Source organism: Lepidochelys kempii, chromosome 5 (assembly GCF_965140265.1).
Source record: "Lepidochelys kempii isolate rLepKem1 chromosome 5, rLepKem1.hap2, whole genome shotgun sequence".
In the NCBI taxonomy this organism is placed as follows: domain Eukaryota; kingdom Metazoa; phylum Chordata; order Testudines; family Cheloniidae; genus Lepidochelys; species Lepidochelys kempii.
This window is the reverse complement of record NC_133260.1, coordinates 22,190,792-22,216,970: the sequence shown is the minus strand read 5'-3', so window position 1 is coordinate 22,216,970 and position 26,179 is coordinate 22,190,792. Positions and strand designations below refer to the sequence as shown.

The following is a 26,179-nucleotide window of genomic DNA, read 5'->3' as shown; positions in this document are numbered from 1 at the left end:
CATAAAACAGGTTAAAATTAAATTTAAGAAGTGAAATCATATCTTATTTGCTGCATCTGTTCTGATAAACAGACATTAGTAATACAATTATAAATCATGCAATTTCACTAAATGCCAAGGGCATACAGTGTCTTACTTAATGCTCTATCTCCATTAGTTCCTGCAAACAAAACAGACTGCATGAGCCGGTGACTGCCACAGCTGCAAACATGGTACACATCCCTGCGTAGGTTCTAAACTCACCTCCATCCTAGGGTTTCACTTTTGTAACAAACGGAGGAACAATAAGGCAACTAACTGTAAGTCCACTTCTGTCCAGGCTGAGCTGCTCCCAGTGTTCCTAGTTCAGTTTGGACAGGCCCTTGCCTATCAGACTTTCCCTCTGACACACAAAACCCTGTGTCAGGAGAGCCCAGGCCTGAAGCCTGTTTTCCACTTCAGCCAGAGGAGGGTCCTTCATTCATTCCTGGACAGGTGTTTCAGGGGTGGCTCCAGCCCTTGTCTTCAGGACAGATCTATAAATCCTTCCTGACCAGTCCATCCATCACACCTTATTTTCTGCAGTGCTGAGCACACACAACTCCCAGAGGAATTGCAGGCCACAGTTCCCAACCAACAGGAACGGCAGAGCTGGTTGGCTGCCCTTCCACCTAGGAACTGAGGGAAGGGGATGTCGCCACTATTGGGGAGGTGCGGAGCCAGGTAGGGAGCCAATTCCCCCCCTACCCCAGCACCAGCGGGGCTCCCAGGCTGCGTGCCCCTGGGCTGCCCCCCTCCAGCACCCGCAGCAGGCCTGGGCCGACCCCTAACCCCAAGATTTAGTCAGGGGTGTAAAGTACAAGTCATGGACAGGTCACAGGCCGTGAATTTTTGTTTACTGCCCATGACCCATCCATGAGTTTTACTAAAAATACCCGTGATTAAAACATAGCCTTAGTGATAACATATCATCTGCAGGTGTTTGTGAAGGGTCCGTTTAGAGGGGAAAAAGCTTAGCACTTTAAGAAAATCCAACTGTTAATTCTTAAAATAATTTGCTATAATACAAAAATGTATAGAGCCCTGCAAATCCGCGGATACCTGCTTTATATCCACAAACCATGTTTACGGATCACGGATAGACACGGATCCAAATTTTATATCTAGAGCTTTGCAAATCTGTGGAGATCCACTTTATATCCACGAACCATGTTTGCAGATCGGATATCAAATTTTGTTTCTGTACAGGGCTCTACAAATGTATTCCACAAAAATGCATGTTCTTCCTTCTGCATATGGCTCTAATGATACACCAGTTCATACTCAGAAGAAGCATGTCATTTCATATCCACAAATAGGGGAGCCAGCTCAAAAGAATTAACCTGTGAACATGACCTGATACAGCTCAATACGGTCAAGATTAATTCAAGAAATCTTTTGAACTCCTTCAATGTGAAACAGTCATTTGTAATTTCTGATCTTAGGGTTTTTTTGCTGGCTGTGAGAAGGCCCTCTGGCTCCAGCCTCTGCTCCAGCTTACAAACTGCTCAGAGACCCTTGTGCTAGTCAAACATCTTGTGTAGTTTATTTACAATGTGGGTTCCCCATACCTTCATACTATATACAGCTCTGCTTCAACAGTCCTATGGAGCCCCCAACTGCTAAACCAAGCAGGGATGGGAAATCTCTCTCTTCTCCCTGTTACCTGCTTTCTCCCCTCTACTTCCTTCCTGTGCCTAATACCTTAATTAGCCTTCCAGCTTTCCTCCACCACAAATTAGGCACAGCTCTGTTTAACCAGCCCCATTCTGCATTATTTGATTAGAGCTGCTATGACCAGAGTGCTGGATCAGCTGTTCTTGCTTAGCACTCTGTCACACTGGCTTTTACTACTACTACTACGAAAAAAAAAAAAAGAAAATCAATCACATAACTAAAAACTGTTTCCTTACTGTTCAGCACAGCAATCTAAAAGTTTCTGAATTAAATGTTGGCATTTCTGAGCCTACTGTCAGAGATGCCATCTTGCTAAAAAGGAACATAATTCGCAGCAACGGAAACATGGGAATTCAGGGTCAGAGCCCATACATTAGTTTAAATTCTGCTTCAATATAGGTTTGAACAATCTGAAGAATAAAAATATACTTTGGAATATTAAACAGGACAGTGTCAAGTTTAAAAGGCTTAAAATTAAACATAACGATGGATGCTGCACTGTTCTTTTACTCTGCTGCCTTGAGGTTTTTTTGAGCATGCAAGATATTGAAATATAGAGCCATGCTCTCTGCGTTTCAGAGCGGTAAGATAGCGCAGAATTCTTGAATATTTTAATACCCTACCTAACAATGGAGAAAGCAGGGAGAGGAATGACAGCTTTGTGGCAAAGGCACTGGGTTGGGATTTAGGAGGTATGTAGATTCCACTGAGTTCAGCTGGAGCTTACTCTCATATTTCTAAAAACAGGATCCTGAGGCTCAAATCCTAACTCTCCCACAGCCCTTGGGTAAATCACTTAATCTCTCTCTAAGCCCCTCTGTAGTAAACTGGAAATAATGCTTCCCCATTTAACAGAGGAGTTGTTATGCATCAAAAAAGGCACGTGCAGAGACAGACCAAGGTGCATCTGCCTTGACCTTGGCAGGCAAGGTTGGAGACTGTTTAATGGTGGGCCTCTCTCACTTAACTGCAGTTGGAATTCTCTTTTTCTTGATGACATGTGGGTCTTGTGAAGGTGCAAGCCTAGCTCAGCACTCCCAAAGGTTGTGGCTAGTAGTGAAGACAAGCCAGGTAGAAAAGACTGATGGGGGACAACATCTCCTGGAGAAAAAACACATCTTGTCATGAAATGGCCTACCTGGGAGAACTTTAGGCCATAGACAATTCTTCCCTGACAGAACAGCATGAAACCAATGAACTGAGACTACCTAGTATTTCTGAGACTGCCAAAAGTGACTATTGACAGCCCTGCGAGCAAAAGTGACTGAAAGAAACAAGCTCTCTTGAGTCAACTGCTCTGCAATACGTTAAGCATTTACCAAACACTATCCGTATCTTTTCTGGTTTGTCAGGCAAGCATTATGAAGGAGAAAAGTGCAATAACAGTGCTGAGGAATATTAATGATTATTAAGCTACACTAAATGGAAAAGCTATATTAACTAGAGTGCATTCTAGAAGGTGTGGAAAGCAAGGGCTTTTTCTGTTCAGTTTGAAAGGCAGAGCTATATAGAGGAGCTTGGGAGAGAAGAACTGAGGGACTAGATGTATGTAAAAAATTACTCCAATTTCTCTAGTACCTCTGAATGCTGGTTGACATGGTTGACAGTCGAGAAAGTGTGGACCAAATTTAACATAATCAGAGAGACATCATACTAGTTTCTAATTTGTTTAAGGCTCGTGGTGTTTGCATCCTAAATTACAGGTTTCAGAGTAACAGCCGTGTTAGTCTGTATTCGCAAAAAGAAAAGGAGTACTTGTGACACCTTAGAGACTAACCAATTTATTTGAGCATAAGCTACAGCTCACTTCATCGGATGCATACTGTGGAAACTGCAGAAGACATTATATACACAGAGACCATGAAACTATCCTAGCAACAAAGCCCGTTGCCAACTGTGCCCACATATCTATTCAGGGGACACCATCACAGGGCCTAATAACATCAGCCACACTATCAGAGGCTCGTTCACCTGCACATCCACCAATGTGATATATGCCATCATGTGCCAGCAATGCCCCTCTGCCATGTACATTGGTCAAACTGGACAGTCTCTACGTAAAAGAATAAATGGACACAAATCAGATGTCAAGAAGTATAACATTCATAAACCAGTCGGAGAACACTTCAATCTCTCTGGTCACGCAATTACAGACATGAAGGTCGCTATCTTAAAACAAAAAAACTTCAAATCCAGACTCCAGCGAGAAACTGCTGAATTGGAATTCATTTGCAAATTGGATACTATTAATTTAGGCTTAAATAGAGACTGGGAGTGGCTAAGTCATTATGCAAGGTAGCCTATTTCCCCTTGTTTTTTCCTACCCCCGCCCCCTCCCCCCGACGTTCTGGTTAAACTTGGATTTATGCTGGAAATGGCCCACCTTGATTATCATACACATTGTAAGGAGAGTGGTCAGTTTGGATGAGCTATTGCCAGCAGGAGAGTGAGTTTGTGTGTGTGTGTGTGAGAAAACCTGAATTTGTGCTGGAAATGGCCCACCTTGATTATCATGCACGTTGTAGGGAGAGTGGTCACTTTGGATGAACTATTACCAGCAGGAGAGTGAGTTTGTGTGTGTATGGGGGTGGGGGGTGAGAAAACCTGGATTTGTGCTGGAAATGGCCCAACTTGATCATCATACACATTGTAAGGAGAGTGATCACTTTAGATAAGCTATTACCAGCAGGAGAGTGGGGTGGGAGGAGGTATTGTTTCATGGTCTCTGTGTATATAATGTCTTCTGCAGTTTCCACAGTATGCATCCGATGAAGTGAGCTGTAGCTCACGAAAGCTTATGCTCAAATAAATTGGTTAGTCGCTAAGGTGCCAGAAGTACTCCTTTTCTTCATCCTAAATTAGAGACCATTTCCACAAAACCATAATATTACACTTTTGTCCTGCAAAGCAATTGTAATATGGATGACTTATCACTGTAAGCAAAATACTTGCTGATTCACCTGTACATTGTATTCTAAGTTTTACATCAGAATCAAGTCAGACACTGATGATTGTTATGTCAATTTATCAATAATATTATTGCACTGTAAAAAGTTATGAAAATACCTTTATTATATCACAGCATAAACCTGCAATTATTTTACTAATTAATGAATAATAGTATAAGAACATAAGAACGGCCCTACTGGGTCAGACCAAAGGTCCATCTAGCCCAGTATCCTGTCTTCCGACAGTGGCCAGCGCCAGGTGCCTCAGAGGAAATGGACAGAACAGGTAATCATGAAGTGATCCATCCCTTGTTGCTCATTCCCAGCTTCTGGCAAACGGAGGCTAAGGACACCATTCCTGCCCACCCTTGCTAATAGCCATTGATGGACCTATCCTCCATGAATTTATCTAGTTCTTTTTTGAACCCTGTTATGGTCTTGGCCTTCACAACATCCTCTGGCAAGGAGTTCCACAGGTTGACTCTGTGTTGCATGAAGAAATGCTTCCTTTTATTTGTTTTAAAACTGCTGCCTATTAATTTAATTTGGTGATCCCTAGTTCTTGTGTTATGTTGTGAAATAAATGTCAGTGACCATCATGTTTTCCCCAGATTGTAGGTTTATGCCTGCAAATAGAACATTAGATGGAAACAGTACTCTGTTAGAATTATAAATGTCTCAACACACTTCAAAAACAGCAAATACGTTAATCGTTTCGACTGTCACTACTGTTACTCTAGTTCATGATAAAAAATGCAGCTGATTTAAAATCATTTAGTTTAACAATGAAAAAAAAACCACTGAGCAAGACTGAATACAGGTAGTTTCTTGGCTGCAGTGTATCAAGTTTTCTGTGCTATGGTTAAAAAAATCTTATTGTTATGTTCATGGAAATCTTATCCTTGCCAAATAAATGACTAGAAAATGTGACGTACTCCACACATTATCAATAGTATGATAAATGGCGGGTTATGCAGTATGTGACTTTTAACATTATAAATACAACAGAGAATGTAATTGTACTGGTTATTAAAATATAGCATTAGAGTAAGAGCAAAAGATTAATATTGCTTACTTTGGTTCTCCTATCTTGATACCAGGGTGTTGTGTATAGGCATGGGAATGTGTGCTGGGTGCAGATTTAAATGCCATGGGACAGATAGGACACTTGTAGAAGACTTCACAGTGGGAACCTTGAATGTGAGACTTGAGTGCAGCCACATCAGAGTACACAACATTGCAATGTACACAGCTGTAAGAGAAGAGGAAAAGAGTCAATCTAACATAACACAAAAGTGTACTAAAATAAGTGGAATCAAAACTGGGTTTTAGGCAGGTGGAGGAGGGAGGATTATGTATTCAATCTGATACAATAATATGATTTGATTGGTTAACAAAGTACAAATCAGAGAGATAAGGTGGGTGAGATAATAGCTTTTACTGGACCAACTTCTGCTGGTGAGAGAGACAATTGTTCCAATAAAAGATATTACCTCAGCCACCTTGTCTCTCTACTATCCTGGGACCGACACGGCTACAGTAATACTGGAAAGTACAAATCACACATTAAGATCCAACAGAAACAAAGTGGTTATAGACCTAAAAAAGAAAAAAAGATAATAATTAATTTGCAAGATCTAAAGCCAGAGGACAAGATTTGATAATAGCGTTATGCCAGCAATAGACAGAATGGCCAGTGGAATCTATTCCATCTGCTGATTATAAATAAGAACTTTTTAGACCCTATAGGCCCTAGAAAACACATTTTTATCAGGAGTAGTAGATTGTATGAAGAACCATATTGCAATCTAGAAGCTACCAAAAATGAAATACAACAAGAATAACAACTTTACTATATTTATTCAGGTTTAATTTTAATGAAAATGTTTTCTTAACTGAGTGATTTTTCTCTGTACATAGTCAAATCAATATTTGGACAGAGAAGAGTAAACTTAAATTCAGGGTGACTACGCAGGAGCTTTACAATCCTTTCTAAACATCAGGTTGGAATTCTGAAAATATTTTTCTAAAATATGCCTTTGAAATCTTAGTGTCTCTGACACCTTCCCCCAATTCAATCTACAGCAAAGCAAGTAACATAAATTGAGTTAATATAAGACCACAGGAATTTCCATACTAGATCAAGTCAATGGCCCATTTAGTCCAGTGTCCTCTCTCCAGTATTAGCTGCTTCCAAGAAGTTCCAAAAATACCCTGTAGTGGACAATTATGGAATAACTTGCTTATAGGGGAAGTTTCTTACTAACCCCAATCTTTTGGAAGTTCACTTTGAAGAATGAAGGTTTATATCCCTTCCAAACTTTATTTCTATCTAATATAATTATGGAACTTCTCGTTAGCCATATAAATGTCCAATCCTTTTGACACCCACTAATCTGTTGGCAACGAGTTCCACAGGCCAATTATGCATTGCATTTAAAAATATCCTTTTATTGGTTTTAAATTTGCTTCCAATTTCATTAACTGTCCCCTTCTTTTCATATTAGGAGAGAAAGGGTAAATTCACTCAATTTACCTTCACTATATCATTTATTATTTTGTATCTACCTGTTCGTATCTTCTCTAAACTAAACAGTTCCTACCTTTTAAATCTCTCTTCTTATGGAAGATTTTCCATGCCTCTAATTATTTTCGTTACCCATCTCTGAACTCCTTCTATGTCTGTTATATCCTTTTAGAGATACGGTGATCTTATGGAAGAGAGATAGCATGATGATATAGGAAACATATGCCATTTTTCAGATACGGCAAGCCAAAAGAATTAGGAAACTTTTTTTTGAAAAGGAAAGCACAATTTTTGAGCCCTCTTATCTCACAAACACATTGTCTCTGAGATACCTCCAAATTTCTAAAAAACCTCTACTTCAGCATAACAACATATACGTGAAATTTCAGGTGATTTGGCTTAAATCTGTTAAAGATGGGAGGGGCTCAAATGAAACTTATAAATGAAAACGACCTTCCATCTTAACTACAGACACACAACTCTCCACAACACTAAGTTTTAAGTATCATCATCTTTTTACATTTAACTCCATATTAGTTCTACTTCTAATGTACTAGTGATATCACATTCAAGAGGGTTTTTTTTCTTTCCATGAGTTTTTTTCCTTATAAATAAAATAATCCACAACTATAAGCATCCACTGCTGACTACAGTCTGCATGTCTGCCTGAATACAAAAGTAGCTCTGCTGAAGATCTGGGTCCCCCTCAGGTCCAGGTCCCCCCTCCTGGACTCACTGTTGCAGCAGCTTTTTTCCCCTCAGTTTGAGAGAATCCAGCTTGAGTCAAGTGAGCTGAATTTCCTCAATTTAATTAGCTCAATCAGCTAGTCTAGATCACTGGCATCAAACAGCTTCCTTAAATTATTGGACACTGTTTGGAAAGGCAGGAGGAAATACATCCTTCCTCAAGAGCAAGTTTGGTGTTGATTCTGAGGGTTCTAATGAGGAGAAGATGGATTCTTGATTGTCTTAGATATTTTTGTTTTAGGATCATTGGATGGAGAGGAGAAAAGGAACTTTGACGCAGATTGTGGTGAAGGGTTCACACAGTTTCTCATAGGGTTTTGAAGAGAAATCCTGGATAATCTAGCACCATTGTCCTGATTCATTGTGGAAAGTAGATTTTTGACTATGAGGGGGTCTTCTCGTTGCAACGGCCATATGGGTAGAGGCCAGGTGTCTCTGAGGAAGACGTTGCATCTGAGTCCCACAGGTGACTGAGGTATAGGAAGGGAATGGGCTGGGGATGGAAGACACGTCAAAAACCTTCCCCTTCTTCCGAACACCCCCTGCTTATTCAGGAGACGGGGAAGAAGGAGAGAGAGAATAATCCAAAGATACTTTGGGGCAGATGAGAGTTGAATCTTTGGCCTGACCTACCCAGGTCACCAAAACCAGAAAGATCCTGCCACAACATCTGCCTAGATGCAGTAAAAGGGCTTCATCCTCCCCTCAGAGTAACCTTAACAGAAAACTTTTCAGCCATCCTGATAACTGAACTGTGTTTGCTTGAGGGGAAGACATACTATCGGCTGGTGGGATTCTAAATCACACCACTCTATCTTTAGGAAGCCAGTTAAGACCGACTGCAAGACTATATTGAAGTGCTATGCAGAGGCCTGCTGTAGGAGCTGGGAAAAGAGAGGCTATTCTGAGCTGTTGGCTTGGTGCTGCTCTGAGTGTTGGTGGAAATCTAGGGACTGACAGAGTTTCAAGGCTGGTCAGTGAAAGGCTAGAGGTTTCCTTGATACTCCTCCAATTCTTGTTACTCCACTGACAGTTGCTTCCCAGCAGAAAATGTAGGGGAAACACAGGAATTAAAAAGAACGAGGAGTACTTGTGGCACCTTAGAAACAAGTACTCCTTGTTCTTTTTGCTGATACAGATTAACAGGGCTACCACTCTGAAACAGGAATTAAAGACTCTCAACAAAGAGCCAAAGTAGCAGACTGTTGCACTCTCTGATGGACAATGTGAACTGGTTTAAAATATAATGTAATGGTAAATCCAGCAGCGGGAACCTGGACTTCCCCAACTGGGGAAAAAGAGTGAGAACAAGAGAGGCAGAAAGACTTCAATAAAGTTGCCTCCTGTATCTGATAGACAGGTGGAGTACACCCATCAGTGCTTTAAAGATACAGTCTAGCAGTAAATACGGAAAAGATTATCATTATTTTACCAAGACTATCTAAAAGTCAGCTTACGTCTTTTTTTAAAGAAACTAAATTGGTAAAACGTCTGAATTCATTAGCTTAGAAACTGTATGCCTTAATATGACATCTCATGGCTGCATGAAATTAGTAGTATTCTGATTGAGTACCATACATAAGCACATGCCCAAATTCATAGCTGACACCCAGCAAGAATTTTTATCCCAAAATGTGTAATACAAATAGTACTGTAGCCATGACAACTTTAAAATAATAAAGCAGCATCTTGCAAGCAACTGTCACAATAAAGAGAAACTATTTCAGTTTAAGTTTGAAAAACATAAAAGAAACCCATTACATATATATATACATATATATAAACTGACAACATATTTTAGTTACACGTGTGTAATCATACTGACCGAAAACCAACTCTTCGTGTGTAATGTAGGCAGTTCTTAGTGACGTGGGTCTGGAAGTGGACCGATCTGCAGATTGCTCCACATTCAGGACACGTATATGGAGATTTATGCTGATGAATTCTCTGGTGTGATGCAAAACTGCACTGGTTAGGAAGCAGCATCTGGCAGATATTGCAAGTCTTCTAAATGATAAACCAAAATAGATAAAACAAATGGTTTGGTTCAATGATATGCTTTCTTCTGTCAAACATTACAGCACATTTTAAAAAAACCCTGTGTTATGGTTGTGATATAAACCAACAAGAGCAGGCAAATTCAAATGTAGGCCCTACTCCTGGATCCCTTTGTAAAACAGAGGCCTCTAAATTGGACATTCTGGGCCTGATATAAAGTCCCCTTTACACACCACTCTGGCACTGTGAAAGAGCCTAAAGGTCCATGTGAACTATATTTATGCTCTTAACTCAGAGCACCACAGAAAAATCTACGCCACCAAAATAAACTTAAATATGGTGTGTTATCTTTACTTTTAGATCTCCTTGCTTATGTTGTTTTTTAATTGTAACATTCAGAGTACCACTTAATGGGGGGGGTGTTAATTTTTTTTAAAAAGGTGGTTTTAAATATATTTACCCACAAGACCAGAGTATTGTGTATGCATTGTAAGTATTGCACATGTAAATAAGAATTAAATTTATGTAAAACATTTCTAAAGCTTTTTTTTTTTTAAAGGAGTCTCTGTAAGTGCAATAGCCACTTTCCCAATCTCAAGCAATTATTTTTGGTTTTCAAAGTAACTAATTAACTAAAATCCTTTAGTACATGATTGATCACTTGTTAAGTCAGAATCATGAGCACTTTTTGGCTGCTTTGTGCCATTCCAGTGATGGAATGCAAATGATGTAAATCGGATGTAAACACAGATTTAAATTGGATTTACAGCTCCTTTCCATCACTGAAGAGGCACAAAGAGGCTGAAGGGTACCTGTGAATCTGGCCCATATAGGTTTTAGTTACATAAATGCAAAAAAGCATCTCTAAATAGCTAGGCTACAATCCTGGACAGATTTATGCTCTGTGCTTGACTTTAAGCACATGAATAGTTCCAATGACTTCAACTGAACTATTCACATGCTTAAAATTAAGTACTGGATGTTAAGTCTTTGCAGAACAGGATCCCTAATTCTTCTTTTTAATACTTTGTTTGTTTTTTAATAACAAGATGGTTATAATAAAATAATAAAAAGTAATTAATAAGTGATTGACCCAAGGCAGAAAGCTACAAGCCCCAAGCTGAAGCCTGAAATTAAACTAAAAACCAAAACCAGTAAATCTCTTACGTCCTACACTTTAAACCAAGCTATAATATACATAAATAATGGATAGCTAATGTACAGGGCTTCTGGTGCTTTTTGGTATTTCTATTTTTTCTTCACGAAAAAAATTAGAGTAAGGAGGTCATCGTCCGTGAGAAAGTATAACTTTTAAAATGTTCAATTTCTACTGTAATGGATTCTAGGGTCAAATTGTCAAAAGTGCCCCTTGACTTTCAGTGGGACTTATACTCTTGAGGGACTTAGGCACTTCTGAAAATAAAATCGAGTCTCCTAAGTGATGTAGGCGCTTTTGAAAATAAGACTTTTGAAAACTTTACCCTTAAAGTAATGAACTAAAACGCAAAACAAAAAATCCTCTGTCAATTTGTATTAAAGACAGACTTATTGAACTACTGATTAAACAAAATTGTAATTATGAAATAATACAACACAGTGTGTTTATTCTTGCTGTAAAAGAGTCTGTCCCCCGCAAATGGTAGGCATAATATGAAAATGACCATCTCCTCTTATTCTGGACCATTTTCCTTTGAATAATTCTGTGTTTCATAGTAAAGTCCAAAGCTGCTCCCTCACGGTATGTTGCAATTCTAGTCATAACAGCAGAATCAAACTTGCAATTGTAAGCACAATAGTAGAATGTTATAAGTAGGACCCTACCAAATTCACAGCCATGAAAAACACATCAGGGTCTTTTGTGTACAGATTTCACGGGGGAAGACCAGCGTTTCTAAACTGGGGTTCCTGACCCAAAAGGGGGTTGTGGGGGGTTGCAAGGTTATTTTAGGGGGGTTGAGGTGTTGCCACATTTATTTCTGCGCTGCCTTCAGAGCTGGGTGGCCAGAGAGTGGCAGTTGTTGGCCGGGTGCTCAACTCTGAAGGCAGTGCCCCGCCAGCAGCAGCACAGAAGTAAGGGTGGCCATATCATACCACGCTGCGCCGTTGCCTTCAGAGGTGGGTGGCTGGAAAGTGGCGGCCCAGCTCTGAAATAAGGGTGGCAATACCACACCAGGCCATCTTTACTTCTGTGCTGCTGCTGGCGGCAGCGCTGCCTTCGGAGCTGGGCTCCTGGGCCGCGGATGCCGTTCTCCAGCCACCCAGCTCTGGAGACAGGGCCGCCGCCAGCAGCAGCAGCGCATAAGTAAGGGTAGCAGTACCGCAACCCCCTCTACAATAACCTTGCGACCCTCCAACAACTTCTTTTTGGGTCAGGACCCCTACAATTAAAACACTGTGAAATTTCAGATTTAAATATGTGAAATCATGAAATTTACAATTTTTAAAATCCTATGACCGTGAAATTGACCAAAATGGACCATGAATTTCGTAGGGCCCTAGTTATAAGTAGCTTAAATGTGGTGCTGACTCATCATTATTGGCAATTGAGTCTATGCACCCATGTAAAGTTAGGGCCTAAACCTGCTCCCACTTAAGTCAGAGTTTTGATACTAACTACAAGAACAGGCCCTTAATAGTTACTGTGAAAAATAACATAAAGGGGTTAATTTGTTTTTTAAAAGAATATTAGTAAATACCATGAACCAAAGTAATCCCTCAAACAATTTAACAGTTTGAGAATGTTATGCTTATTCTAACATGGAATATACTTTTTATTAATATTATGGTGATTCTCCACCAGGGTCACAGGCATGTTCCAATAAGGATTGCTTCTCTGAGTAGGATTGCAGGATCAGACCCTAAATATATAAGATGAAATCCTGGTTTCATTGACGCTAATGGGAATTTTGCCTTTGACTTCAATGAGGCCAGTATTTCACCTGTAAAGGAATTCTTTTTTAAAGATGCTATTTTGTACTACTCTCTAATTTTAGAAACCTGACAAGAGACAAAGTTCATTTTTATTCCTTTCATAATGCAGGATCTCAGTCTAAATGGTTTTGAGGACCCATGCAAACCCAGAAAAAAATTACATATAGTTTTATTTTAAAGAAGAATGTTAAAATGAAGTATCTTGAACTCTACACTGAATTAGGGAGTTTAATTTCATGCAGCTCACTCTTAAACTTTACTTTATAATCCTGATGGCCCTATATGTTGGAACATGGCCTTGTTCTAAGCATGTGCCACAAAATGTCCTCATTTTACACACACACGCACACACACACACAAACACACACACACACACTTTAAAAAGCCAAATATTTGTTCTTAATTGTCCCAGTAAATAATTCCTGAAACACTGAATTATGACTTCCATTACTAATAGAACTAACGTGGGGTTTTAATTTTGTGTTCATCACAGGCTTCAGGGCAAAAGCCTGACTAACCATAACTCTATTTAAAATGTTCTTACCACATTTATTGAGCTTCAGTACCACTGCCACAATTTATCTTTTGCCATCTACGTATTAACAAGCAGTAATACAACAGTGGAGAATCTGGAGTATTCTTTGATTACATAAGAAAATGGCAAAACAAAACTTCTTATTCCAATAATAGAAATATATGGATTTTTCATATTCCTTCCAAAGTATCTTTGTTTGCAGCACTACAAAAGAAAACCCGGATGTTACGCCACAGAAAAGCCATACACCGTTACCAATCCCACTAAGTATTCCTCAATTTCAGAAGTGCCAGCAAGCAGTTTGCATAATTAGTCTACAACACTAACACTCCAGAATGTCACGAAACTCCAGCAATACTAGTTGTCAAAGTAGGCAGTTTACTACTTTAACAAGTGTAGAAAATATGTGTAATTGTAGCTGCTTACAAGAAGACACTACCAGGGAATTCTACAAGCCAACACTTCTGCTTAACACTTTACGTTGGGCTTAAGGTGAGCCTGAATTTCCACATCTATCATTCCAACCCACATAAGAGCAAACCATGTTTTTCTCAGTGTGACAAGCATTACAAGCATTCGGATCTAGGAGTAAGGAGGAAGAGGCTTGGGGGGAAAATGGTGGTGAGGAGAAATAAAAACCCACAAGACCAGTTAAGTCATATTAAGGGGTGGGCTACATAGTTTCCATGAGCGCTATGCAGTTATACCTCTAAGCCTATCTTACCTGAACATTTTATTACTTCAGGTTCACTATCTTCTCCATACAGCGCACTGACTCAATCCTGCACTTACACATGAGTGGGCCCATTGAGTTCAATGGGACTACTTACATGAGTAAAGTTAGGCCTTGTCTACACACTGTGGCAAATAACTCTAAGCGGGTGTAATTTGTGAAGCACTCTAAATGCTCCACATAGGCCCTGCTGGCATGCTCTAAATGGTACCTACTTCAAACTGACGTAGTGCTATACTGCCATGTAGATAAGCCCTTATTCACGTATTCATCTACAGTATTAGACACATAGTCCGTTTCCGTGGTGGTTTGGGTGGATCTTTCACAAAATAATAAGGAAGAGTTCCTATAATATGTGGAGAAGGACCTCCATGTTCAAACCGTTAGACCGGTGGATTTTTTTGGATAGTTTTTAAAAGAAACCTTCTAACCTGTTTCCGAGAAATATTTTTAAAAAGAAAAAATTGTTATCTAGACTAAACCAAAACACAACATTTGTGCTAACTGCACTGCAAGAACAGTTAAAAGCACACTGTGAAGATTGGTAACCCCCAAATAGGAGTTACTGTGCTTTCTATTTGTTTGCAAAATCCAAATAATTCCACATGTTCTTCCCGGCTCCCCCCAAATCAATCCACCTTTTCTGACCTCCTCTCCACCCCCCCCACTGCCCCAAGAAACAAGTCAGTCTAGCAACCCACATTCTTGAGCAACTTTACAATAACAAGCCAGTGCTAGGTAAAAGGAAGATCAAAAGTCAATAAAGAAATAATATTTCTCTTTCAAGTTTCTAAAGGGATATTATAATGAGAGAGAAAAATTCAAAAATGATTAATAAATACCTAGACAATGTCCTTCTGCAACAAACACTATTCCGACAACAATGCTTACACTGATTGATGATAGAGCACAAAAACATATCTTGTCAGAAAAATGTGATATACTGTTGTTGCTGAAGTGGTAGTGTTCTTTTAAGCTGCTTTCATGTTGGGCATTCCATCTCAGTTGTAATACTACTGAATGTAATAATGCACACATATAAAAAAGTGGTCAGAGAGGTTGCAACCATGTCTGACAAAGGAAAAAGACTACAATAAATAGGAAAAATAATTCATTTTTTTTAAAGAGGATTTTGCAAACAACAGAGATTTATAATATTTAAAAGCTATTTATTATCAGTGTCCTTTAAAAAAAAAAAAGAATTAAAATTAAAACTTTCTGCCCTTGCAGTGGCTTACTGAAATAATGGAGACCGATGTAGCTAAAATGCTTAGATTTTTTTTCTTTGAAAACAGAACATCACATGGCCAGACACTAAGGCCTTGTCAACACTTAAACTTTTAGAGGTTTTGTTACCAGTTAGAGACAGCCAAGTTGTTCACAGGTTATATGCAATACAGTCTAGTTTGTGTCCCTATAGCAGCTTTTCTGCCTTCATAACTGTATTTGAATGTCCACACTTCTGATTCTGCTTACTCATGTTTATATTAATACATTCTGGGGAAATCTGGGCAGCTGTCCCATAGGCCTCAGCAGAGGAAAATGTGTCCAAAAGACATGCACACAGCACAGAATAGCAGCACATTAGGCGAGAACATCCTAGTTTAGGGACAACTGGGAGGAAACAGCACAAGCCATGCCGATTATACAAACATGATTTGGTTTCTTTGCCCACCCTGGCAAAAACCACCAACAAAAACCCGGCATGATGGACCAGCATTTTTTTTCATGCTTTTCTGCTCAACTCTGTTCATTTTATCCTTACCTCATCTTCCCAGCCCACCCGCACTCCACATGTCCTGTCTGATATGTAGCTTCTGAGCTCTCTGGGGCAGGGAATGTCTTCTTTCTTACTTGCTTTTACAGTGCCAAGCCCAATGGGGCCTTGGTTGGGGTTCCTAGGCACTACCATAATATAAATAATAGTAATGGATTAGTTACAAAAAAGCCAACTGTACGCCAGCCTAGGCCTCTGACAGGGTTAGCTGACCAGTTACGGAGTTTTAATTATGTTGCGCATGGGCACAAAATATATTTAGAGTCAACCATGCCAATAACTGGTTCAACACTTGGTTCAAAATTATAGTGGGAGCAAAGGGTGAAAATTCACCATTCCATCTTCTTCGCCCAAAGCCTAAATAATCAGACTTTATGCAGGGATCGCTATAGCATTCCAAGGGTGGGAATCCACACATATCAAGCCACAGTAAGGCCATGAGATTTCACTGCAGGCTCTTTGTAACTATTATCCCAGCTAATAGCTGGAATAGCATCTGCTACTGTGTCATATAATTCACGCAATCCTGGATTCAGTGTTTCCACACTCATCTACCTTTATATGCAGGGCTACTTCAGGTGATGTGTACAAAGTGTTGCTTCACAGACATCCTACCAGCACAGTCCCACAATGTGTCTTAAGTAATATGGAGGCCCTTGTAAAAGCCACCTGCGTCTGTACTGTCCTGTACTCTGTACTGTATCAGAGGATTTCTTACTAAGTGCAAAAGCTCAGCAAGTCTATCCCTGCCATTGCCCATAAGAGGAAGAATGTTATACCCACACTCCTGTCTCTGGCGATCTGAGTGTATTTACTGGCTTTCCATTCACACATAACAGGAAGTTGCAACACGAAAGCCAGCCACATGCTTTGAAATACAGTAGAATCCTTTTTAATTGGCACACCCCAGGGAAAATCCAAATATGCCAATTAAGCAATGGTCTCAATTATCAGAGGCTTATAGACTACACTGTGCATTGGTTTATTTCACTTTTATTTAATAAGTTTATGTAAATTATGCAATGTACACAACATTTTAAAAATACTATATTAAGATAAATTTGACTCATTTTAGCAATCATAAGAGAGAAAGAAAGCAGTAACAAGAAAACAAATGGGCACACAGCTGGAAATATATGCTAGCAAACACCACTTTTCACTCCTATTTTCAGAAGGCCTGCACAGCAGGCACATCATTTAAATAGAGTTTGTGTGCCATTTATTCATTGCCTAGAGTCACTGTAGCACCCAAATAAGCGCCTAGCACACTTACGGCACTATAAGTAATAGAAATTGAAATCAAATCAAAGACACAATCAACCATAAGACAATCGTTCCCATTAAGTGCGTGTGCTGTTAAGGAGGGTGCCAATTAAGTGGATTCCATTGTATATTTAAATTCCAAAGCATAAAAAAGGATCACTACAAGTTCTCAGTGAATATCATTACCGATTTCAGTATCTCAGGGCACAGTTCTCAGAATCTTCCAGGGCTTTGGAGCTGTGCTCCGGCTCCACTCTGGCTCCAGACAAAAACCTGCAGCTCCACTGCTCCGGAGCTGCTTCGCGGGCTCCACTCCAAAGTCCTGGAAACTTCGCTAAATCTTAATTTTAAAAACCTCCACCACCCTTACAGATGTAAACTTTAAGACCTGGATCAAATCAGATTTTTCCAACAAAGTACACTCTAATTCTGAAAACAATGACATTCACTATTTTGTGCTTGCAGGTTTTTTTCCTATTTTTAAAATATTCTTTCAAGCATTTATTACTTCTCTCAAATGAGGTATGAATGTTTAAGTGAAAGCAAAAAACACATTCAGATCTCCTATTCTTATTGCTGAAACACTGGAATTTAAACATAAGATACTCTACTTGTCCACTTGTGTCTGCAGCCTGCTGGAAATGTGTAGCAAGAGATGTCTCATCTTGGAAAACTTCATTGCACTCCAAACACTTTAGACTATGTCTACAGAGTTTTGATGGGTCTTCATCTAGAGGCATAGCTGGAATGATAGGTGTACTTGCTGGGGCTGATATTACTGTTCCAGTTATGCCAGACTGTATCTTGGTTACAGTATGTGTGCCAACTCCCATTGGGCTTTGAAGAGTAGAAGATGCAGCAGTATTGCTTGAAGGAGACGCTATCATTTGATCTGCTGGGACTGGTTTTAAAATCAAATGTGAGCACTGCATTACAACTCCTTTTTCCTTATGTCCACGCGCATGAGAAAGAAGACTGCATTTATTGTAGAAAACTAAATTTTTTGTACAATGGTTACATGTCACTTCAATTCGCACACTCCTCCTATCATAATGCTGTGTCAGACTCTTTTCGAGAGCAAACGAATCACCACATTCCAAACACTTGTAACCACGTGTTGGTAATGTTATACCTGCATTGGCAGGAGGACTGAGGTTTGGGACGTAAACTGGGACAGGATTAACACTGCTCAGCACCTTATTGAATGCTTCCACTACAGAACTCTGCAGAGATGACACCACCTGGACACGTGACACTTTTTTAGAAGGCTGTGAGGCTGCTGCAGAAATTATTGCCTGCTTTATTTGTTGCTGAGGTTTTGTTAGCACTTGGCGGAGTTCAGAGGTGGTTTGAGCACCTTGAGGCAGAAGATTAAGGTTGGCAAGATGGACTGTCTTTGGCACAAGTTTAGCGCTGGCAAGGCTTGATGCTGGCACCACAACAGTCTGCTGCTGTATAGCATTTGCAGCTTTAATAATGGCACTACTGGCACTTTGCACAGAAGCAGCAGATATTACAGTGGCTTTCACCGTAGTATTGTTAGCAAGCTTCAGATTAATCACTTGTGATCCTGCTGTTTTAACTGCTGAAACTGGGAGAAAAGCAGTAGCCACAGGTTTAATAGTGACCTGCTTTGGCGCAAGTTCTGCAGATGCAACAGCATTGGTGACAACTGCTGACTGGAGAGGTGTCCTAGGAGGAGAAGAAAGAACAGCAGCAGAAGTTGGAGAGGATAGGAGAGATGTCATGGAAGCTACCATGGAAGCAGTTGGCTCTGGCTTTTTACCAGAGTCCAAATCAACTTCTGGCAACACCCTTGTAACTGTTCTCTTGATTTCCCCAGAAGAAGTTTTGATGGTTTTTATGCGAACTTTTGGAATGGCTGGCGTTGACCCTGCAGGAGAAGATGGAGACCCTTTGCTGCTGTTTTCACTTGATACACTTCTGGGACTATCGGGTTGTTTTATAGATGGTTTTTTAGCACCATCAATAAGACTCTGAGATTCAGGTGATTTCTCAATAGCCCGGGGACTTTCATTCATGTCTTTTGGTAATGGAGAAGATTCTCTTGAAGTAGACTGTAATTCGTTACTGGTATCTGTAGCTGCCTTTTTAGCACTCAGTGCTGCAATTGCAGCAATGCATGAAGAAAGCTTTGCTGATGACTTTGCTTTGGACTGTGAAATGCTGGCAAGATTTGTTTCACCTTTTTCAGCACCTAGTTTTCCATCAAGTACCCTGTTTTCAAGCAGCTTTTCAGAATTGTCTTTCATCAATTTGTCCTCTATTTTTCGGGCTTTGAATGGTTCATAGACACTTACATTCACAGAGTTTGTTTCTGTTTCTCTTTTAACACCTTTGTTTTTATCTATATTACTTGAAGCTGGAATTCCAGGTTTAATCAAGTTTTCCCCTCCAAGCATCTTTAGTTTGTCATATTCCTGCTGAGAAACTGATCCTGTTAACACATTTGCTCTGAAATTTGCATGCATCTCTTCTTTATCTGGAGGATCATCCACCTCTATTTTTTCATCATCATCAAATTCTTCAGCACTTGAGATTGGGCTAAACTGGTTGAAAGCTGACTCTTTCAGAGTAGCCTCAGAAGCTGACCCCTCCTCTTTCAGACACTTCCCTTCATCTTTACCATAACTTTCAAGAGCAGATGCTGTTAGAAAACCATTATGTAAGCCATTGCCTGTGGAATGGTGGCCATCCTTATCCACTCCTTCAGAAGACTCAATATTACGTACATTTTTCACAATGACGCTCACACCAACATCTGATGATGATGGCACATGAGAATCTTCATCTGTATGAGCATTCTGTTTTATGTGGTTTTCATGATCATCATGTCCAGACTCAATAGCTGCTTTAGGATCGACCATGTCTGGGATGTCAAAGGCTGCAAGAAGGTCGTCGAAGTCGGGGGTCTTCATATCCCCCATGGTCATGTATTTGTCTGGAAGCAAATCTGTAAAAAGAGCACAGAATCTTTATATCAGTACCTTAAACATCAAAACCATATTTTAATACTATATATCTATATCTATCTATCTATCTATAAATAAAAATAATGCCCCTATACGTAGTTTGTAAATGTTTTTGCGAAGTGTTACCACACTTATTTCATCCATGAATGTATAGAAATGTTATAAATCACAATTTCTTTTCAGAGGTTAGAAATTATCCAGTAGCTGTCCAGGTCGAAGCGAACATGCCAAATGATTACACTGTGAGACCAGCACAAAAGAAGCCTTTGGGGATTATAATTTTCCCTTTTATTTTAGATTTACACTTTACTTTCAAAAGCACCCTACTCCTGTGCTTAAAGCCAGACACCTCTACATTATGGAACTTAAAAACCTAGATCTCTTGCACATTTGTACTTTTCACTGTTAGTCAAACCACTGAACATACCCAAAGACTGTAGATCAAATGCACTCTTAAAAAATGGCATTGTTCCATCACACTATCTTCTATATGACGTGAATGTCCAGAATACTCACTTTTCATTACAGCTATGAAAGAGGTTCCATCAGGATTAATTCCAATTTAGTATATTTAGGTTGATAAATTCAACTCCAATTAAATAGGCAAAGGAGTAGAGAGTGAGGAGTGTTGCCCATTATTTGACATCTACTGACTGAGACAAGATGGGTGATGTCGTATCTTTTACTGGACCAACTTCTGTTAATGAGAAACAAGCTTTTGAGCTACACAGTGCTCTTCTTCAGGTCTGGGAATGGTACTCAACTGTGTCACAGCTAAATACAAGATCAAACTATCGGTGACCCTCTTGAGTACCTTTCCCAGACCTGAGGAAGAGCTCTGTGTAGCTCGAAAGCTAGTCTCTGTCACCAACAGAAGCTGGTCCAATAAAAGATATTACCTCACCCACCTTGTTTCTCTAATACCTTGGGACCAACATGGCTACAGCAACAGAGCATATCTAGTGACTGAATCAATTAAGGTCATGAGGTCTTTGCAGTACTGGACATTTGAACTGTCTTCACAGTAAACAGTTAACCTCAGTAAGCTATTTTCCAGACTATTTTCAGTCATCCACTATGGCCCCGATCCTGCAAAGATTTACACACATGCTTAAATTTATGTACTGTGAGTAGTCCCATTGACTGTTAAGTACTTTTGTTATGGTGGTTGCCCTTTGTTAACTGTGACACTGCCCTGCAATCTTTCCTTTTTCTCTGCAAAAACTAGGCAGATTGAAATTCCTTTGAGTTTACAAAAGGGTGGATTATTAATTAACTGCCCCCAGAACATTTTCACAAGGTTAGAGTATGAGGAGTACCTGTAAAGGTCCTTTTGCCCCCCTCTACTCTAGGGTTAAAATCCTGTTAATTGAGCTGCTTTTAAACACATAGCATACCAACACTATTTGCCTGACCAGTGAATGTAATGCAGAAACATTTTTCAGATGGTCTTTAAACAAACACACCCTAGACTAAAATACCATATTGACCTCATTTGTAAAGTAATGATATCTGGTCTACACTGGGCAGACAAGCCAGTTTTCCTTAATGAAAATGGAACATTTTTGTCTATAAGGAAGCAGACCCTCAGATTGTAACAAAGCAGCAAAAACTAATCTCAGGGTTTGTCCTAGGAGCTTCAGATGGACAAAAGTTCAACTACAGCCTTTAGAATACCTAGTGCTTGAGATAGGAGATCTGCCTTGTGCAAATTCATAAGCATCTGGGAAGAATCTTTGCAAAGGCCTTGTCTATTCAGGAAAAATTACCAGCACGACTATTCTGAAATAGTTATTCTGCTACTGCTAGTCCACTACAATTTAACTATTCTAGAATAACTCACCCATGTAGACACTCTATTCCAGAATAAAAATGATTTTAGCCTGGAATAACTACTCTGTTTCCAAAGCAGAGTAGTTACTTCAGAATAAAGTCATATTTATTTCAGAACAGTAAGTCTATGCAGGGATTTTCCATTATAGCTGCCTGTCAATTTCCCCATGCACACAAGTCCTAACTCTCTGAAAACCTGATAAGAAAGGGTCAGGAGCTTGAACTTAGTGGCATGCTTACTTCCTGTGCAAGATACGCAGAGGGCTCTGCTTGCTACCATTAAACCAGCTGTTTGACAGGATACAATTAAAAGGGAGTACTTGGTCCTGTTACATATAGTTAACAAGACCAGGGATGGTTCAGACAATGCTGCCACATCTGCAGGAGGGGTCAGGGCATGGGTTCCCACCTGAGACAGAATGAAGTACTAGTGACATGTTTATTGCTTGTGAATCAGTGCTTTGATGGATACATGGTGTGGAGAACAAGGTGCTACTTATAGAACGAGGGCACTATTAGTGAGTATCATCCATTTATCACTAGGGGAAATCACACATTCCTCTGAACCAGAAATCTTCACTCACTACTCATTTAACTCCTCCCGCAAATACATATACCTAGTCTAAACATAATACCTAGACTTCCCTTCCCCCACCCCATATCAGGCCATGGTCACAGCATGGGGTGGAAAGAGCTTGCTTATTAAATTCTGGGCCTTGTATGCAAAGGGAAACAATAAAATGGCTTTGCAGGGGCTCCAGCTTTGTTAGTGTTAACCCTGAACAAAATACTACATCACAGATGGCTAAAAGTCAACTGGAAGATGTTTCTGTGGGAAGGACACAGTAGTTCTCAACTATTCCACTGACAACCCAACCAGAGAAATACAGGATGCTGGGCCACAAATTCATAGGATCTCCTACAGACCATATACACAGATTTTGGTTTCCAGTGGAATTTACAATATCTTAATCCCCTCATGGAGAGATATCACTAGCCAGCTGCTCAGATTAGGTTTACTGAAGCACAACTCAGGACATGATACAAGTAAAATAAATAAGTTATTAAACAAAAATAAAATAAAAACAAATTTACCAGGCTATTGTGGTGGCGGTGGTGGGGTTTTCCTTTTTGTTTGGGGGACTCGTTTGTTTGTTTGTTTCTGAAGGCGAAAAATGGGATAGGACTGCTTGAATAGGTTTTTTCTTCTTCTTATTTTAAAACAATAATTCTGCATACAGGAACTACAGCATGCAGCTCTGTGACTATTCAGTAGCCTTCCTGCCTCTCTGGTTCTTCCATCTGTACTGAAATATCCAAAACGTTGTTTCATGCCTTTATCCTCAGCACTTTATTCTCCACATAATCAGCCAGCTGAGCTAGCCCATGCCTATATCTTCCATTACTGGTATACGAGGAAGATTCAAAGGTCTGAGCCTTAGGTGATGTAAATCAGTGTAGCTCCAATGAAGTCAACCCTCCACTATCTTTCTCAAACTTACCACAAGAGAGCGCTTAGGTATATGTACAGCAATAAAAACATAAAACAGGGCAAGACTTTTAAAAGTTTGTAACAGAGACCTTAGGCCCCCATACTTGTTTCAGATGTACTGATGCTACTCACTGCTATACAGTTCTCTTCAGCTATTTAACTGCAAAAGCTGAGAATTCTGCTCTTCACCTTAAATTTGACACTTAATTCAAAATCTGCTTTTTGACACCAGTAAAAATGGTTCAGGATCTAAAAATGAATCTATACTAAGGCTTCAGCCACCATTAAAATCTGTTTGGCTTAACTAGTTTTAGAAACAGAGAGTAGAATTTTAGAAAAATGTCCCCCATGTAGAACAGCCCTACAAGTCTTGTCTTGGGCCACATGTGGAAGAAATCATCACTACTTTGAAGAGTGACAGAGGCTTCACTAATATGACAGATTATGTTCCATGGATCACACAGAAGGCTCCCCAGACCACAGTTAGAAAAGATGACGGGGGTGGGGGACAGGACTACATTTCAGATAATCAAGGCCGAGATGCAACAGAATTATTTGCTTGTGACATTTAAACATGTGTGTTCAGTTTCTGTAACTCATTTTATGTCACCACATGACTGGGCTCCCTTAAAAGTTTTTAAGATGAGTTGAGATGTGATTTTTATAGATGAACTGACCGTCCATCCTGAGATGGGCTACAGTCTTGTTATAGTAAGTTCCCAAACAAGTGTTTGGGAACAAAATAATGCATATCTAATAGCTGGGTTTGGTGCCCCGATACACTAGTGAAGGACACCTTCAAAAGGCAGGCAGATAATATAAAAATCTAAAGACCAGGAAAATTGCCATCTTGTCTGTACAGTGACTTGAGGGTCCAATCCTGCCACTTTTGGAAACCCACATTTCTACCATTCAGCTGATAGCTACAAGTATCAGGAAGGAAGTTTCTACCCACCAGCCCACCCACACTGAATCCAAGACTGCAAGATCCAAGATATCTATGTCCAGATATCTTACTGATGCTTGGGTATTTACATTCCACTGAAACATCAAGCATAGGCCATTTCTGGAGACAGGATACTACTGGGTCTGAGGTATCTTTGGTTTGATCTAACATGGAAAACCCTATGTGCTATGAAAATCAGGAGACAATCTTGTACAGCCCAGGAATTTAGATCTCATGTGGCAGGCAGTCATCTGAGAAACACATCTGCAAGTCTACTTGTAATAGGGCTCTACAAGGGTTTGGGTAGCCAGGGAGCATCAGCACTTTCACTGTACATCACTCTTGGTGAGCCAACAACTAGCCATTCCATGGCAAGAAATGGCTGATATCTGTGACAGTGGAATTGGTTCCTCAGCAGACAAACAAATGAGAGAGGCTGGAGACTTTCCAAGGGGTTTAAAGGAAAGTTTTAATATAAAGTAGAATTTTCATGTTAAATGTTGCAATTATTTAATCTAAGCAATAATTTTTATTTTATACACAAACCCTGACAAAACTCTTTTTAAAAAGAGTAACAGTGAAACTCCTCACTACTAAATAAGCTCAGCCATCACCACGTTACGTTTACTAGCCTGCCACCTCAGATCAGTTCAGTTGCCATGGACTTTGCAAGTGCTACTGTGGAGGTAAATAATCTTTTCTTCATAGTCGCAGCATAGGATTTCAGAAATCCTTTGTGCTCTGACAGAAGAGACTCTGGACATCCATGTTGGAAACAGTACACAAAGAAGTGAACATAGCTGGAATTTTCAAGGATAGCCTTTAGCGAACCTATAGTCCATGTTCCAATAGCTATTAGAAAGACAAAAGAATATCAGATACCAGCATCATGTTTAAAACATAGGAGGATGTACCAATAATGTCAAACACTGCACTGAGGTCAAACAGGAAAATAATGAAGTGTAAGGGAGCCAAGATCAGAACAGTGGGGGGGAGTGGATGACCACAGTAAGGATTGTAGTTTCAGTGCTAAGGAAGAGGCAGGAGATATTGGATTGAGGAGGTGGTAGGAAATGACGTCATTAAAGAGATAAGATCACTATTTCCTGTCCTGTATTGAGAAAGAGTAAGTTACACATCGTTAACTTGGGGATGGGTGGAGGCCAAGAGTGGTATGATGGCTCTAATTTTCAGAATTAACGGTGTCCTCAAAAAAAGGAATGGGGAATGACAGAGGTGACAATAGAGAAAACTGGGTAGAGAGAAGAAATGGTTCTCTTTGTAGGACAGATGTCATGTGATGAGGGCAGTGACACCAGAGAAAGAAGAACAAGTTGCCAATAGCTACAGGAGATAAGAATTAAAAGGGTTTTCACAAATATAGCAGAGGAGGGAGAATACTTCTAATGAGAAAAAACAACCAAATGCAATGACGACGACTAAAAATGGCAAGGCATGTGAACTCAGTTTTAACATCTGTCTTTAACAGAAAGAAAGTTTGGACAATTAGGGAATAATAAAAAGGTTGTAAAAATACCTATGAATTAGAGCTGTCAATTAATCACAGTTAACTCATACGATTAACTAAAAAAAATTAATCGCGGTTTTAATTGCATTGTTAAACAATAGAATGCCAACTGAAATGTATTAAATATTTTCGGATGTTTGTCTACATTTTCAAATATATTGATTTCAGTTACAACACAGAATACAAAGTGTACAGTGCTCAGTTTATATTACTTTTTATTACAAATATTTGCA

At 39.7% G+C, this 26,179-nt stretch overlaps 1 protein-coding gene across 9 annotated transcripts in view; it reads right to left on the bottom strand.

Moving 5' to 3' along the window:
- Positions 1–26,179, bottom strand: part of ZNF532 (zinc finger protein 532) — an 80,721-nt gene that overhangs the window by 19,494 nt on the left and 35,048 nt on the right. For all 9 annotated transcript variants that reach the window (XM_073343648.1, XM_073343651.1, XM_073343649.1 and 6 more), the window contains 3 exons: positions 17,766–20,128; positions 9,743–9,924; positions 5,719–5,895 (listed from right to left, as the gene is read on the bottom strand). In XM_073343648.1, the coding sequence (XP_073199749.1) occupies positions 5,719–5,895; positions 9,743–9,924; positions 17,766–20,108 (2,702 nt within the window). In that variant the 5' untranslated portion in view covers positions 20,109–20,128. The remainder of the gene's footprint in view (positions 1–5,718; positions 5,896–9,742; positions 9,925–17,765; positions 20,129–26,179) is intronic.